General features: G+C 34.0%; 1 protein-coding gene across 6 annotated transcripts in view; it reads left to right on the top strand.

Annotated features, from left to right (window-relative positions):
• Positions 1-16181, top strand: part of LOC110463490 (serine/threonine-protein phosphatase 6 regulatory ankyrin repeat subunit A-like) — a 42432-nt gene extending 26251 nt beyond the window's left edge. For 3 of the 6 annotated variants that reach the window (XM_021518111.1, XM_021518110.1, XM_021518113.1), the window contains 11 exons: positions 57-174; positions 489-653; positions 1558-1624; positions 2379-2466; positions 2739-2822; positions 3390-3535; positions 4709-4788; positions 5242-5324; positions 5816-5907; positions 7271-7408; positions 8244-16181. In XM_021518111.1, coding sequence (XP_021373786.1) covers positions 57-174; positions 489-653; positions 1558-1624; positions 2379-2466; positions 2739-2822; positions 3390-3535; positions 4709-4788; positions 5242-5324; positions 5816-5907; positions 7271-7408; positions 8244-8362 — 1180 coding nt within the window. In that variant the 3' untranslated portion in view covers positions 8363-16181. The remainder of the gene's footprint in view (positions 1-56; positions 175-488; positions 654-1557; positions 1625-2378; positions 2467-2738; positions 2823-3389; positions 3536-4708; positions 4789-5241; positions 5325-5815; positions 5908-7270; positions 7409-8243) is intronic. The other 3 variants (XM_021518115.1, XM_021518112.1, XM_021518114.1) reach the window with 2 other exon arrangements.
• The last annotated feature ends 1266 nt before the right edge of the window (positions 16182-17447 follow it).

Raw genomic sequence — 17447 nt, 5'->3', positions numbered from 1 at the left:
TATTAATGATCATTATCAGAACTACATGTGTTATGTACTTCTGTTTTTGTTTCCAGAACACCACTGATGATGGCTGTAGCCAATGGCCATGTGGACACAGTATTATACCTCATAGCTAACGGTGCCTTCGTGAATAGTAAAGATAATCAGGGTCGAACAGCTCTACACAGAGGAGTAAGTGCATATCTACTGTATATACGGGAAACTTTCACAAAGTCATATTTTTTTCGCCATTTGCATTGAAATCCTTATTCACTCATGTAAATTTCGCCTTCATATTTGATTCCTGAAAACATAATATTGATTAATAATATTGGCTGTAATAAGTTATTCGCCCTCATTACAAAGGGAGTAAGTACAAACAGTGTATAACAAATATTTTTACATCAGTATAATGACTTTTCGTGTTGTTTTCCCTTTCACAACTGCCTTTCTGACCTAGGACCAGTAAGGTATTAACAGATTGACAGTGAGAGTTTGTATTACAGGCGGCCAATGGTCATGGGGAGTGTGTGGATGCTTTACTTCACAATGGGGCCGACATCTCCATACAGGACACATGTGGACGAACAGCTCTACACCTTGCCGCAGCGTGTGGTCAAGTTGGGCAGCTCGGCTCACTCATGCTGGTCAGTATACAAAAGTTATTGCCGGTAACTATTACAAATTATTCATAGCAAATTTTTCGAAACCAAATCAAAGAATAACATGTTATATACTTGGGTTGGAAAAACAGTAAAACTCTGCTAACCTAAACTTGTTGGGTCCAGATCAATAGGTAGAGGAATACAGGTAATCTGAAATTAAATTGTTCAGAATATGTTAGAACATGGTCAGGACCAAATAGTAAGTGGGGTTTCACTGTTTAGGAATTTGCATGTCAGTGTATGGTGATCAGACAAATGTTACTTAAGATAGCTTCAAAGCTATTATCAATAGCCAACCTTTGATATTTTCAGTTACTCATTTTAAATAAGGTTTTAGAATTTTTGTTATCATATTTAAAAAAAAAAATATATCAATACATAAAATCATGTTCTTAGACATTTGTGAAGATGTGTGTACTTTCATAGAAAGTTTACACTACTTGTTACTGTATAAAACTACCTGTTAATTGTTCAGAAATGATCATTTAAATGTAATAGATTGCAGACTATGATTTTTAGATGGAAATAAGTTTTAGATTTAGTAATGTAACTTACAACAATTATCACATGGATAAACAAATTTAGGTGTATCATGATAGGTTTCATGATCCTAGCCTACTTTTCAATCCAAACTATCAAACATCCTGAACATTATTAAAGTTCCACTTCATCCAAATGATACTACAATTATTTGTCAGACAGTACGGAGGGTTTAACTGGCAAAGGGAACAATAACTGCCATATGTGTCTTGTTTCACTTGTTTAAATAAATACAGTCTGTATTCTCCAATATTTACATAATATGTGGTAATATCTCTTTGCAATTTGTATGGAGATGAACATTTTGTGAAATGTAAGTGGTATAGAGAACCATGCTAATCTCGGCCTGAATTTGTTTCTTTACCTTTAGATGGGACCAGTAGATCAGTTAGAAGATGCCAAAGCGTTTACCCCACTCCATATGGCTTGTTATAATGGTAAGTTTGCCCTATTTACTGTGCAGTAAAACCTTGATATAGTGCCCCTCGTTTCATTTGCCACCTCACTTATTGCCAACATCATTCAAGGTCCCTTTTTCTCTTTTTCTGAAGAATTATTTGATGTTTCCTTCAATTTATTGCCACACCCCTTTATAACGCCAGAACTTCTCTGGCCAAATGGTGGCAAGATAGCGAGGTTTTACTGTACATCCAAATGTGTCAGCACACTAATAACCTCACTGAACTTATAGAATGTGTGAATTTGCTGGACATAATCTGAGATAATGTTACATTTCACAAATCCGTTACCTCACACAGATTGTTTGAATTCATTAAAAAAAAACAATTCGTAAAATAATTTTTGTCACTTTCCTTCTGTGATCTTAAAATTGACTTCTTTTAATATACATAGTATTTGAACTTAAGGCACAAATCAGCAGTAACACAAAGAAGTTTGTTTGAAATGATTTGGAGGGTTTGGTTGAAGGGTATAATTTTCAAAATTCTTCTCATTGGAATAATTGCATCCTGATTAGATTTTGTAAAGGTGGAAAATAGTGTCATAAAGTTTTAGAAATGAAAGATTTATGGGAGTTGTGCTGCCTTCCTTAAAAATCTCTACCACTACAAGTAACAGTATTTACGGTTATGGTTATGTTATTCATATTCAGTACTTCTATAAGATAGGCACCAGTAGCAATCAATGATAATTTGTACTCATCTTATTTCATGTTTTATTCCTATGTTTCAGGTCATGACAGCTGTGTGGAAGTTATGTTAGAAGATGAAACTCATAAAAAATTTACAGGGAACCCATTCTCCCCCTTACATTGTGCTGTGTAAGTCTATCTGGTGACTTCTATTCATACAGTTTGCTATTTAAAACATCTAAAAGTTAATCAAAATGTTTAAATATATAATGCTCATTAAAATGAAACAATGAGAAAACTTTATAAGGCTACTGTTTCTAGCTAATATATTTGTTCAACTCTGACAGATCATAGGTTTATTCAATATTTTTAATCGAGTGACAACAGTAAATTTCAGATATGAAAAGGAAAGAATTTTTCTTGTTTCATCATCAATATCAACTTTTTCTTCTTTCTTACAGGATAAATGGAAATGACACTTGTACTGAATTGTTAATAGATACATTAGGAAACAGTATAGTAAATTTAGAAGATTCGAAGGGCAGGTAAGTGTTCGTTTAACCGCAAAGCTTTTGTTGGAACATAATATTGTTCATTTTGGTTAATTTAACAACTGGTTTTAAAGTACTGTATCCTTGGTGGTTTGAAGCCATTTAGATCGTTTCGTGGTACAAACTTTCGTGGATATGCTGTATGAACACACAGTAGACACGTATATCATTCAAATGTTTATACACAACCAACATTTCATATTATACAGTATTGAAATTAAATAAATAGCAACATCATCATGTCATATAACCAATATTTATAGTGATTTCTTTTGTAACCAGTCGTCCTTCTCCCTATGTTCTCTATTAGCTTTAACCACAGCGCTTTTGTTGGAACATGAATATGGTTACATTTTAGTTCATTCAACAGCTGGTGTAAAGTACTTAAATGAAAAGTGCCAAATTAAATCTGAAAGCAATATTGTGGTTATTAACTACGTGTATAACAATTTATTTTATAACCAGTCGTCCATCTCCCTGTGTTCTGATGTTACCCTACATTCTACAACTGTCTCTCTGTTGGAAGTGATTACAATGAAATGTGTGGTACAAATGTTACAGGACCCCAAACCATGCAGCAGCATTCAGTGACCAGTGTGAGTCTATGCAACTCCTCCTCACCCATGGCGCCAAGGTTAACCACTGTGATAGTACGGGCAGGTGTCCAATAATGCTCGCCTCCTACAACGGTCATATAGGAGCCGTCGGTAAGTTTACTGACAGGTCCTACCTATAACTGTAAAAAAGGCCTAGGGCCCCATTGGCATACCCTGTTCAACCGTCTCAACCAGCTGAACCTGAAAAGAAAACGACAGGCTCAGATCTGAACCAAGACTGACCTCAGGAATATTCGGCACGTGCTTATCGAGGGGTCCAGACGTCGTGCCTGAGCGAAACTAAAATGCTGACTATTTGTAGTTTGCATTATTTAGTTATAAAACAAAGTCGATTCACATAGATGTTGTAGGAAATGTTATGTAATGCAGTGTATGCGTACAAGGAGGACATATCATTAGAAATAAGACAAGGAGGACATATCATTAGAAATAAGACCAGGAGGACATATCATTAGAAATAAGACAAGGAGGACATATCATTAGAAATAAGACCAGAAGGACATATCATTAGAAATAAGACCAGGAGGACATATCATTAGAAATAAGACAAGGAGGACATATCATTAGAAATAAGACCAGAAGGACATATCATTAAAAATAAGACAAGGAGGACATATCATTAGAAATAAGACCAGAAGGACATATCATTCATCGTGTAGTTCACTGGCAGGTGTCCATCCATGGCCACTGCCTACAACATTTCCTTAGCGTTTCAAAGTTAGGAAATTGTTCATTTTCATTTCCTCAGTGTTTCAAAGATAGGAAAATGTTCATTTTCTCAGTATCCCACTTCAAGATTGTATGAGGCAACTAACGTAGGGCCGAGTTATATGAGGCAACTAACATAGGTCCAAGATTATACTAGGTGTTATCAGGCTAGGCACCTCTGATGAGCCCATTGTCTCAATAACGTGATTGGATAGGATGTAATGCTACTTTGTCGAAGTTATGATATTTCAGAATGGTGGTAAACATCAGTGGACAGTTATAATATATTACATTAGCTGTTGGATGGCCCAAACATCTTTAGACACTTGTCAACTTGTCATATGAGCTTGGCTGTTGAGTGGCCCCAAGATCAGTGGACACCATTGTCATTCTAGTTTGGAGTTAGCTGTTGGGACGACAAAAAAAAAACCTATCACAAACGGACCTAATTTGTTACATTTAGGATAGTTTGTGATTTAGCACTTTATACATTAAGGTGCCTGCTTCAATGATCAACTCACTAAGTCAATGTTTTCTATTGATTTAATTTTTCAGATTTATTATTAGAAAATGGAGCAGATCTGAATTTTTGTGACAAAGATAAAAACACAGCTTTACACTATGCCTGTATGAGTGTAAGTATGTAGTTAGTGTGACATTGCTTTAACATTGACAGGTTTGTCCCAATTCTATTATTTTTACATCATCTCTCTTAGGAAAAAGGTAAACTTCAACAAAGGCTGGACATTTTGTTAGGTTTAGTTATGTATTTAGAAAAAAAAATCATGTTTCAAAAGAACATCTCTCATAAAAGTGTGTTTATATCATGATAGATGAAGCCACTAAGAACTCTCTCCCTCTTCCTTTGTGATGTACAAAATCATTAAGGTGGCCACCATCAATAAAAATCAACAGCACTTCAAATACAACAGACCGACTGTATGGTAATAAAAGTAATCATATTGGGGAAGTGTTGTTGATAACCAGAAGGAAACATCTTGTCAAGAACTTACAGATTTTTCATTCTTGCAAAATTTTAAAAGAAAAAAGCACTAATGGTTGTGAAATATTCCTATGATTTTTTTCAGGGTCATGAGAGTGTATCATTATTACTACTGGATAAGATTACAGAACATGCAACAATTAATATGGCCAATAATGAATTAAAAACGTAAGTATATTTGTTACATAGCTTTAGCTGAACCTTTGATATTGATTTATGTGTTATAGTCAGCATAATTAATCAAGGACTGTTCGTTATGGTAAAAAAGGAACAAAATGATTAAATGATAATTTATATGTACATCAATTCATAATGTTATTGCTTGAGTGACATATTGAATGAAAGCTGTCATTTTAGACATAGAATAAAATTTCAACAGTAGCATAGCAAATGATATAATTGGACTTTTATTCCAAAAAATCTTCACACTAAATCTCCTTTTGTAGAATTTTCATTAAAAGATATGCATGTTTTTTAAAGATCTCACTGGCCGACATTTTCAAAAAAGCTTGGTATTTTTAGATAATATTGATAATGAAATTATTGCTGCATACTAATTCTACACAGTTGGAGAATCATTGTGATGACAGCTATTCAGTTTATAAAAGTGATTGAATTAAAAGCAACCTATTTAATGACCATATGACCTTATGTTTCAGCCCTCTACACATAGCAGCCAAGTACGGCCTGGTCCCCGTCGTCCACAGTCTCATAGAGAAGGGGGCCAGTGTTTTCGCGCTGGACGAAAACGGTAAGTTGACAGGCTTCAGCTCATTTATCTGTGTCTTCGTCATCAGAAAAGTTCTTGGTCAATTTTTCTCTTTGAAATGCATGAATCGCATTGACATTACAGGACTTCTGTAATTAAACTCTTTCTTCGAGTCATTGTGATGTCAAATATTACATACATTATAGATTGGTATTGAAGCAGAATAGGAGTGTTTCTTTGTTCTTGGAATGTTGAATGCTGAAGATTATCTTTGATCTAATTATTTTTGAGTTATAATCATATCAGCATATGAATATCTAGTTTCTATATCTCTTAGTCTTGTACTTGGCAAAGTCATGTTTTCTGTTATGCTTATGTTGATATATTTAACCTGATTTATGATTTGATTTCTGCTATTTTTTGTCTCAAGTACAGCATGTCAGAGTAATTCTAATTATCTTCCTTTCATCTGATTTTTTTCAAATTCTTCTAATACTCGTCAAAATTATTTAACTGAAACTTCAAGACAATATCCCCCCTCCCCTAAAGTACATAAATTTTAGTGCAATTAGACAAGAGTTTTTGTTAAACTATAAACAGGAGATTCCTTAAGGCAGTTTAACTTTCACCTTATCCCCTCCACAATAAGGACGAATTCATCATGACAGTGAATGTATATTATATATAATTACAAGTTAATAGCAATATTACCACTTGGGAAATATGGATTTTACCTATAAAAGGCAGAAGTTTCCCGGTATACAGTATATTAATTGGTACTTTTATAAAGGTCATCATCACACATGTGATAACATTTAAATGATCCAGATCAGAAGTTGGCAGTGTAATAGGGTAACATTGTGTATTTACGTAAAGGATTTAGAATTTGTCTTCAATGGTGACAACTTTTTACCCCAGATACATATAAATATGTATGAACAACACATGCACCATTGCACAATTCATTTAAGCCTGCATGGATGTTCCAAATAGGTAACTTTTGTCTGTTGGGAGACAGTGTTGTTCGTGGTACACGTAACTGTAAAATCATATTTATCTACATTTTTCTTCACCTCCCACTCAATGTTTGTGAGAAGGTAGATAACTCTGACATGCTGTAAGTCGGTGACCTCCCACTCAATGTTTGTGAGAAGGTAGATAACTCTGACATGCTGTAAGTCGATGATGTCCCACTAAATATTTGTGAGAAGGTAGATAACTCTGACATGCTGCAAGTCTGTGACGTCCAACTCGATGTTTATGAGAAGGTAGATAACTCTGACATGCTGTAAGTCGGTGATGTCCCACTCAATGTTTGTGAGAAGGTAGATAACTCTGACATGCTGTAAGTCGGTGATGTGTGTATTGCTATGTCTTTCCTGCATCTGCATCGTCTTCCTTACAGGCCACTCCCCTGCCCTGGCATGTGCCCCTAACAACAGGGTGGCTGACTGTCTAACTATCATCCTAGCACACATGATTCCTCAAACCCCCAACAGTACAATACAGCGCTCCAAGCTGGACAACACACCCTCAGGATTTGGTGAGTGGGGTGATCATGAGATGTACCCGGTAGTGTAGATACACAACACACCGTATAAAGATAACAGTAAATTTTATTATCAAGGTTGCTTGTTGAAAACAGATAACAGTGATACACAAAGTACTATTAAAAGCAGCACTATGACTCGAGTTTAGACCTGCTTTACAGGTACTACGTTTGTTATTATTTTGACTGTACTTAAATGATTTAATGATTGTGTTCAATCAAAGTGTATGTAAATGAATTGCAAACAAAATGATTGAATGATGTTACATTTAGGTATAGCCAATCCATCAGATCAAACTTCCATTACATACTAGGCTTGTGCTGTATGAACTTTTTAAAAACCATGCTAATATGATAACAATTATTGCTATTTAGGAAAATATTGATAGAAGTAGTAGTAATGAACTTCACTTGAGTGAGGACAGTTTTCCAACGACCTATTTAGGAAAATCATTCGATATTATCATCAGTTTATTATGTAAATGGTTTTGGTTCCGACTGGTTTGGATTACTTATACCAGGTCACCTTGCTGTAGATGGACATAGTGACTGCTAATTGGAAGGGTCCTAGGTCGTGTCATCTTACGTTCTGTAGGGCTTGTACTTGATGGTTTCAATTACTTAAGGAAATATTCCTTATAATGGATAAAAAAATGTATAACACATCATTATACTACAGTACTTTACTATTGTATAAAATAGTTCCTTTTCTTGATATGTTCCCTACGGCTTTATATAAGATCAAAGATTTTTAAGATGTCACAAGAGACAAATGTTATTACATATTCAAATCAGTGTTAAATATATAACCATTGACTTGTGTTTCCAGGAGCCACCCGTACTTTGGAGACCCCTGACAACACAGGATCAGGAAGTCCAGGAGGCAGTGTTCAGGATGCCAAGGAACACTCGGGCTCCTATCAAAGTTCTGACTCAGAATTCTATTGATCAAAGTAACTTTCATCCTGCCAATAATAATGAATATATTGTGACTCTGCCAGTATTGTGAATAAATGGCACTGATCCAGTCAGGTTCACAACTGAAAACTGATGTGATCTAGCCAAGACCTTAATGTCAAAGTAAGATACCTACAGTTGGTAACATAATGCATTACCCAGTATTACTGGTAGACCTGTCAAATATGTTCCTACTGAACAAAGGTTGAGTCATAGTGTCATGTGATTAGTCAATGGTTTGTATTTCAGTCTGAAAAAGTGTGAGACAGAAATTTGTTGATTTTAGTAGATATTGAAAACACAGAATAGAGACGTGGTATGCAATTAGAAACCATGACAGCGACAGAGGTAGTATGTTTAGAGGTTGTCTGCAGTGTAGTATCGTGAGTTTATCCATCAACCCATTGAGGTAGGTCAGTATATATGCGGATTATTGAATTGAGTTCTTCCAAATTTGTCTGCAGGGAACAAATGTTTTATGTGGACCACCTGTCCTGGAATCCCGTGTGGGACAGACATTTCCGGATATCTCATCCCGTGTGGGACAGACATTTCCGGATATCTCATCCCGTGTGGGACAGACATTTCCGGATATCTCATCCCGTGTGGGACAGACATTTCCGGATATCTCATCCCGTGTGGGACAGACATTTCCGGATATCTCATCCTGATAGTTTGTAATGTGCGGATGGTCATTTTTTTACTAATCACTTTTTTTTATCATTGTTGAACTTATGGAATTTTTCTCTGTTGAATTAACTTTTGAGTGATTTTTTTCTGTTATGTCTTAGTTTTATGTCAGTTTGCAGACGATGGCCAAACGTCAAAATATCTTTGTGAGTATAGTGTCCAGCAGGTCACGTAGTAACGAGATAAAGTTTGATAAAATGGCTGCGCGGAAACCTGGTACATGTCACCATAACATGTCCACCCTTGGCAGATTGTTTTCCTCTGTTGTATAAGAATAAGGGAGGATTAAACTTATTTGTTAGTTAATTCATCTGTCACTCACTGCTTAAATTTCTAAATGAGAACACCCCTAAATATGATTAAGATTACCAAATGTATTTGATTTACTGTTGACATGGTAATGAATTAAAATTCTTGTAATGTGAAATTTTAAAAAGAGAGTGATTGATGTGTACATGAGTCATTTCTTCAGTTCTGATTGGATGGTGGTTTCTAGGCAACAGCTCTTAAATGATGATAAATTGTGACCAAATATTAGAATTAGCTATAAAATAGCATTACTCATGTCAGATTTAGTACAGAGAGTGAGGATTAAGATTATGTGCACTTTATCAGTAGTGAATGTCTGTCAAGGGATATAAATTCCATGAATTTGATATTTCTTTTCCAATTAATACATTGGTAGAAGTACTTTCAGGGATAACATAATAAAACTCAGTAGGAAACATAGAATACATTTGTATTTTTCTAACAGATGTACTGGTACTTTCCACAACTTTTTGGTAGAACAAACGATTTATAAAATGTATGTGCCATTTTGATCTAACAAACTCATTGAAGTTTATGAATGAATTTGTTCATAATGTTTAATGACTAGGATTTAGAAGTCTGATACAACATAAAACAGTTATAATGACCCGACACGTTAACCCTTTCACATCTGTAGACCATAATGGACTCATCCAGATCAATGTATGGTAGAGTCTACTAAAGTTACATAGGGGTGAAAGGGTTAAGTAAGCTGTGACTCAGCAATATTTTAGAGGCTTCACCTTCATTAACACTCTGATATACCCAAGTGCTAAATGTGACATTTGCATTGATGAAATCAAACAAGATATATCCAAGATATATACATATATGACAGACATGTGCTTGATATAAATATGCTAGTTGTTAGTTAAAACGTTTAGATGAATAAAAAAAACCTGACATTTGCTGAAGTAATTTATGATTTTTATAAAGATTTCTTTATCAGCACAGATAATTTATCAGTTTCAAACTCATTACGTATAAATATTTATAGTACATTAATCAAAAATGTTTGTAGATATAGCTGTAACGCAAGTAACTATAACTAGGTTACCAGGGCCACATTCATTTATCGCGATCAAAAAAGTTGAACAGGTTGGACCAGAGTTGTTTGTTTATAAAATAAGGTCGGGCCTAGTAATCTGATACTGCCTTCAGGCGAGCCTTGCAATGCCTGCATAAACATTTGCAGATCCGCAAGGAGTTGTACCCGAAAATGTTGCATTAAAGAACAGACAAACCGGTTAAACTGGATATGCGAAAGGGGCCCTGGTGTACCAGATACACTATATGTCATGGTGAGAAGCTGTGTGTTAGTGTTTTCAATCAAATATAATTTACCTTCAGCTGTGAAAACAAACTGTATGACTAAGAATCAACTACAGTACTGTGATCATCTCTCCACCAGAACAGATTCTGTTTAGACCAAGTAGACAGACTAACAATAGACAAACACAAACTTGTCATTTATATAACAATGGAAAAGGCCTAGACGTTTCCTACCTAATACTACAGCCGTAAGAAATTCAAAAGAAGATATACATAGAAAGGTTTGATAAGTTGACATTGACTAAGTAATTCCTGACTTCTGTAGAGTTCCCTAGACACTTGATATATGTTTTATTCTAGAGTGTTTGTTGTCCACCATTACCTCTGTTAGACACAGTAATAAATTTGAGCTTGATCAAAATATGATCAGGAATATGTAACTGTATTAAAGAAGAGTCGTTGTACAAATTCTCTATGTGTATCTATAGTTGTAACCAGGTTCATTAACCAATTAGGACATTTTTAATTAAATCATACTACCTATAGCATAATCTTGTATAGCCCCATTAGTATGGAATTGAATAACTAATATCACAAGAAACATTGGTAAAAGGTTTAACCTTTATAGAAATACTGTGATTTGTCTGTGTTTTAATTAACTTTCGTTTTTATCAGGTATTTAGTGTTAACATGCTAACATCCTAAAACAAAATATGTGCAAAAATGGAAGTGTGAACTACAAGAATTTAACCCCAACAAAGTGTTCACCTTCTGACCATTTAAAAACTTCTACCCAATATTGAATTTCTCCCAGTACTGCTAAGTATTGATATATTATTTTTTGTCCCATGCCTAAATTACTCTCTCGAACAAAGGCAGAAAGAGCAACAATGATAAAACGGGATAAAAACTCCATTTTATAGAGATTTCAGGTCACATGTGACCAGAAAAATTAGGAGTGTCTTTGTTATTTCAGTTATCATATAAATCTACCTGATACAAATATACTGGCATTATGAATTACATATTATGTGCATGTACTTAATTGTTCGGGGATCATTTATAGGTGTTTTTTCTTTAACATTTATGTGTATTATAGTGTTGGAACCAAGGGAACAATAGGCTGTTTTCTTCAAGTGTTTTGTATGAAATGGTTATGTGATTGATCCAGAGCAGTTGTTAACTATTGTCTACTTCGTCACCTAAGTGATATAAGCTGTTTTCGTGAGTGAATGTATTTCAATCGTTTTCAAAATGAAATTCTTTTATAACCAATCAAATTGAGTATTATTTCAGGTTTGACGGCTGGTGATCAGATAATTAGCTTGATATCCAGACAAAAGTACATGTAGTATTCCATTTGTGACAAGCGAATTGGTTTGCATACTATGTTAGTTTTTGTTCTTCATTGTTATTTTGATTTGATTATTTATTTCTAATTTTGTACATATAATGTTATATTATTGAAATGTTAGACTAACGGCTTCATGAGGTATACGTGTCCCGGTAAATGTTTCTGATGTTAAATGCCCGATACAGACTTGTTGGGAACTTGATTTTTGTTATTTCTATACTCAACATTAAAGTGTGTTGAGTAATAAGTTTATTATATGTTTGGTACAGTATTTGATGACACTCTGAAAACACCTTCAGTGTTGATAAGGTTAGGATTTTGAAAATTTTGAACTACCTCAAATTTTAGTTCGTGTTTATTAATTCAATATATTTTTCAACATTCGTCAAAGTAGGATACTTTTTATGAGTCTGAAGCTTGAAGTGCTAGTTATTTTAGTCAAGTTATGATAGAATTGAAGTTCTACATATTCCATTATATATTGCCAGAAGGGCATGTGAGCTTATACGCCATGTTGCACAGTCCATCAGTCTGTCACCTTAACATTTAACAAAAAGTACTGTTCCAGAATAGCTGATGAATCTTTACTTAAAGAACATCCTTTGGGCAACTCAACATTTTACGATTATAGGGATTAGTCTTAATGTAATATTAAAGGATTTTTCGATTGGGAAGACTCCAGTTGAGTAAAAATGTAGGGCGTGGTTCCCATGGGGCAGAGAAGTCCAACAGAAGTAAATATTTAAAACACCCCTTTTAAAATGAAAAGTTGATGGATATATTTAAACCTAATTTGATAGAGAGCTTCCTTGGGCTATGTTACTAGTTAGGCAGTGTAGGGAGTAGGGACCTTTTAGTAAAAAAGAAGGAAAAAATTAAAGTTAAATTTTTTTTTTGAATAATTCCCTAGACAGGATTTGAGGCTATATAAGAATAAGGGTAAATATTTCAAGACATACAATGCAGAGTCTCTGCTTCTTCTCAACTTTAACATATTGCTCTTTTGACATACATGTATAATATTCCACCCAATGTAGGTTAAGACCAGGTGAACTGTTTAGGCTGCTGGGTGTCTGGTTGCTTAAACAGATGTTATCGTATGTTTCTATTTGTGCTGGTACGTGTTGCTTAAACAGATGGTATCGTATGTTTCTATTTGTGCTGGTACGTGTCTACAGAAGATGTACTGATATTTCAGTGTTTATACTGAATGAAATGTCTGTTTCAATGAAATATCTGTCTGTATGAAAGTTTAGATTTAAGATCATACCAAAATTCAAATTTCAAGTGTCAGAAATGATCAGTCATTGAAAAAGATTCAAAAACATACATGTTCGTGTCCAAGAGAGGTTAATCTTAAACCAGATTTGTGTTTTGTTAATACCACCATTCACCATAACTTCACTATTTTTGCTTGATAGCAATATCAGAATGTTGAGGCTCACATCATCATTTCCAAATCCAATAGTTTTCAGAGATGTGACCTTATTGAGGGTAAAGGAATCTCAAACGTCATGTCTCTGGGTCAGAGTGTGTGATATAAGATCTCTCTCCACCACGATATTTCAGTATTATCCATAAAAAGGAGATCCTATTGGCAGAGACAGCCTGTACACATATTGGAATCTAGACCTGATTCAGGCAGCATTAATACTAGTAGGATAGGAGTAGGATTCTGTCACATCATCAGTAGGATATTATTCAATAGCAATGTATGGAACGAAGGACCAATATGGAGCTTTACCGTTGTCAGGACACAAGTATATATTTTTTTTATGACGTGTATAATCTGTATTCAGTTTCCTTAACCGAGGTTCATTGCCACCCATTGATTGTATCACCATCAAGGTAACTTTTCATTAAGCTTTCTGTGAGGAAAGTTACAATAGTATTTTATACATTTTTCAGTGTGTACTTATTTTCATAAGCTTCAATCTCTTTTTGAACTCTTTGCTAACATCAGGAACTAAACAGAAGTAATTCATGATATTTAGATTTTCTGTAATACAAGGGAGACATTTGTTTCCATATTACGAAACCTTTTGGTTGGCAGAGTATATTTGAATAATGAATGCCCCCATTTTCCATTTAAGTCCCTCTTAATGCTCAAATTGATGGATAAATGGAGTTCTTTTTAAATATTTATGTAAAGAAAGCTGTAAAAGTATTCTAAAGAAAATTGTATTCAGACGTGATTTATTATTAACAAAAAATGGTTGATACATGTTAAACGTATTTATAAATATACAGGATTTTGTTTTCATGTGAAACAAAACGTACACAAATCGGTTTTAGAATGCTACTTAATGGTATGTCATAAATCACTATGTATTACCTATGTTACTGTGTAATCAGACATGCTTATATCCCATTTCAACTAATAACCAAAAAGTTCTATTCTTTTCTGTCTCATTATTTAAACTTATCTATTGTTGTCGACTTGCCCTTATGTGACTGATATTAAAGAAAACTTGTCAATAGTGCACTTCTATAAATGCTAGACACACCTTTGTACATGCATATATCTATCTATATAGCTTCAATCTTATGAAGAATCTGTGTATCGTTTAGACATGCACGCTAAAAACATCAACAACAGTGTATATACATATACAACAATGGATATATATCTTCTTGACTCCCCTTCGTGAACACTAGAGAAGAGGAAAAAAAGAAAGAAGGCTATATTTGTATAGTAAGGACAAGGTGACCAGCTAACAAGTTACCCAGGGTATAAGGTTCCTCATTTTGTTTTGGCATATATGTAGAAACTGGGTCACACTGATGTCACATTTACGACAGTTGTCACTATGTTTGAGTCCTACTATTATCAAGAAGGTATTTGAATGAGCACATTATAGTTATAAATGTATTAATTGTTAGATAAAGTTATTTCAAGTCACAAATCATTACAAAAATGAAACCGTCTGAGCGTTTTACATAGTCATCATAAAAACATGCTCAAAGAGCCTCTCATATAACTTCAGAAATATGAAAACTCATGAAATATGGTTACCTGTTTTCTTCCCTTCCCTAATCTGATCTTTGTTTAACCACATTTTATTGTAATGCTTGTTTTTAAGTGTCAAGGTAAGCACTAGGAGTAAGATATTTTTAAAGAAAACAAATTCTGTATTTCTGTAAATTTGTTTGCTATAATTATTTATAACAGATTTTGGTAGAGTTTTGGTTTCGGTCACATGGTCTCAAAGCCAGAGTGAGTCTGTGTCTTGGTACAGCAGCCGTCCTCTATATACAAAAGTTCAGTAAACTTCATCATCTGGTATCACTCGTTATAGATAGGAGAAAGGTAACTAAAATTTAAACAAGTTGCATGGCCTATTTGATTGTACCAACAGCAAATTTACATTAAGTATTAGCGTAGTTCTTTGAAAGGAAAACATGTCCTAACTTCATATTCCAAGGGTTTAGATTGAACTTCATCAAAGGAGATAATCCAGCGTTTAATCGTAGTAAAAACTATTGTGTATTGAAATATTTTATTTTTTCTGGTCATATATACTTATATCGATGAGCGAACTGGCCCTACCGGTATTTTGTTTTCATGAAGGAATATATTGATCAAGATATAATATATATTATATATACCGGTATCATTAATTGTTTAGTTTGTTTTGGCCATAATTAGACATCAAAGAGTTTGGTATGCAAGTTAGATAAACAATGGACCCTGGACTGTAAACACGAGGACTAACACTCTGCTGTGGATCAAAAGAGTCGTTCACAAAGTTATTTTTCAATGGCAATTTAAAGTTGTTCAAGCTCCCGATTCAGTTTGTCTGAAGATTTCTCGCGGGAAGTTGAAATTGAAACAGTAAACAACTTCTGCTTGACCTTTTAATTTGTATTTCTGTTTAATTCAGCATGTTGTAAGTTTTTAGATGTAAGAATTCTGGAAGCCACATCATTTTAATCATCTATTAGAACTGCATAGTGCATGACAATAATGTGGACAAGCTATGGGTGACATTATTGAGCGCCACGGCCGAGTGTTAGAGTCTCTGACGGTAATATTGTTATGTATAGTGTAATACAGTCTAATATCGTTACAGAGCGAGTGGGAAGTAGTGAGTATCCAGAGAAAATGGTTTTTCATAAATAATTCTAGAAATTGTATATTTCTATATCATGTGTTTAAGACCAGTAAAATGGTTGAAATGTAAACTATTTTGTTGTCTTGTTTCTTGTTTTATTTACTTCTATTTAAAAAAGTATAGTCGTGACCAGATTTTTACGGTGTAACATACATTGTATAAAGTAGTGACTGCTACGTGTTTTACCTAACTTGGCGACAAACGAATGTAATTCAGATGCGTGACCTATTACGTCAAGATAACAAATTCAAACTTCCTAATGAAGATCCTATAAAAGGCTTTTAAAGCTTTTTTGATGCGATTACATATCTCATTCCTTTGTGTTATTCTAATGTTATCCAGGTGAGATGTACGAAAGTTTTGTTTTTGATTTGGTGTACAAGTAAATTATATACTTGCATATTGTTAAATTCAATTTCCGTCGGAAAAAGGTTTAGTACGGAATATATTAATTCATCTTTTTGTTATTACATTTGTGCTGTAACATAACTAGATAAATATGATCAGGTTAAGTTTACTTCTCTATATATTAACTATAGTTTAACCAGATGAATTCAGTTCCATTATAACTTAATCAGATTAGCGTAACCTGTTTAATTCTGCTCTGCTAAATACTTAATACAGCTTAACCAGAGCAGTGTTACCATGCATCTCTGTGCTCAAACCAACTAACTTGTGACTCGCTTAAATCACGTGACGGATCTAACATTAAGTGAGGTATTGAACACTGAAATTGGCTGTAAGGCTTTCAAATAATGACAATGTGAATTTTTATCGTTTTCACCGGAACAAGAAATTGGTCTTGGCCAAAAAACCTGAGTTTGGGCATGAGGAAGGTTTCATGAATACGGCCATAGGTTAATTTTACTCTTCAATATATTTACTACCGATTAACTAGGTTAAATAAATTCCTTTATATACTTACTGTAACTTAAAAATAGCTCAACCAAGCCAATTATAACTTAATCGGATCGACATTACCGGGTTAATTTCTACTCCGCTTTATATTTACTAATTACTCACTACATTTGTACCAGGTAATTCCATTCCTATAGATAGTTATTTAAACTTATCCAGATTAATTGAATTCCTCCATTTACTTACTAGAACTTCCCGATAATGTGCATTGCTCTATTTACCATATGTTTAGCCAGATTACTATTTACTATATGTTTAGCCAAAAGACTCTATTTACCATATGTTTAGCCAGATTACTCTATTTACCATATGTTTAGCCAGATTACTCTATTTACTATATGTTTAGCCAGATTACTCTTATTTACCATATGTTTAGCCAGATTACTCTTATTTACCATATGTTTAGCCAGATTACTCT

Source organism: Mizuhopecten yessoensis, unplaced genomic scaffold (assembly GCF_002113885.1).
Source record: "Mizuhopecten yessoensis strain PY_sf001 unplaced genomic scaffold, ASM211388v2 scaffold10911, whole genome shotgun sequence".
NCBI lineage: Eukaryota > Metazoa > Mollusca > Bivalvia > Pectinida > Pectinidae > Mizuhopecten > Mizuhopecten yessoensis.
Note: the sequence above shows the minus strand (reverse complement) of the source record. Positions and strands in the feature narration are given on the sequence as shown.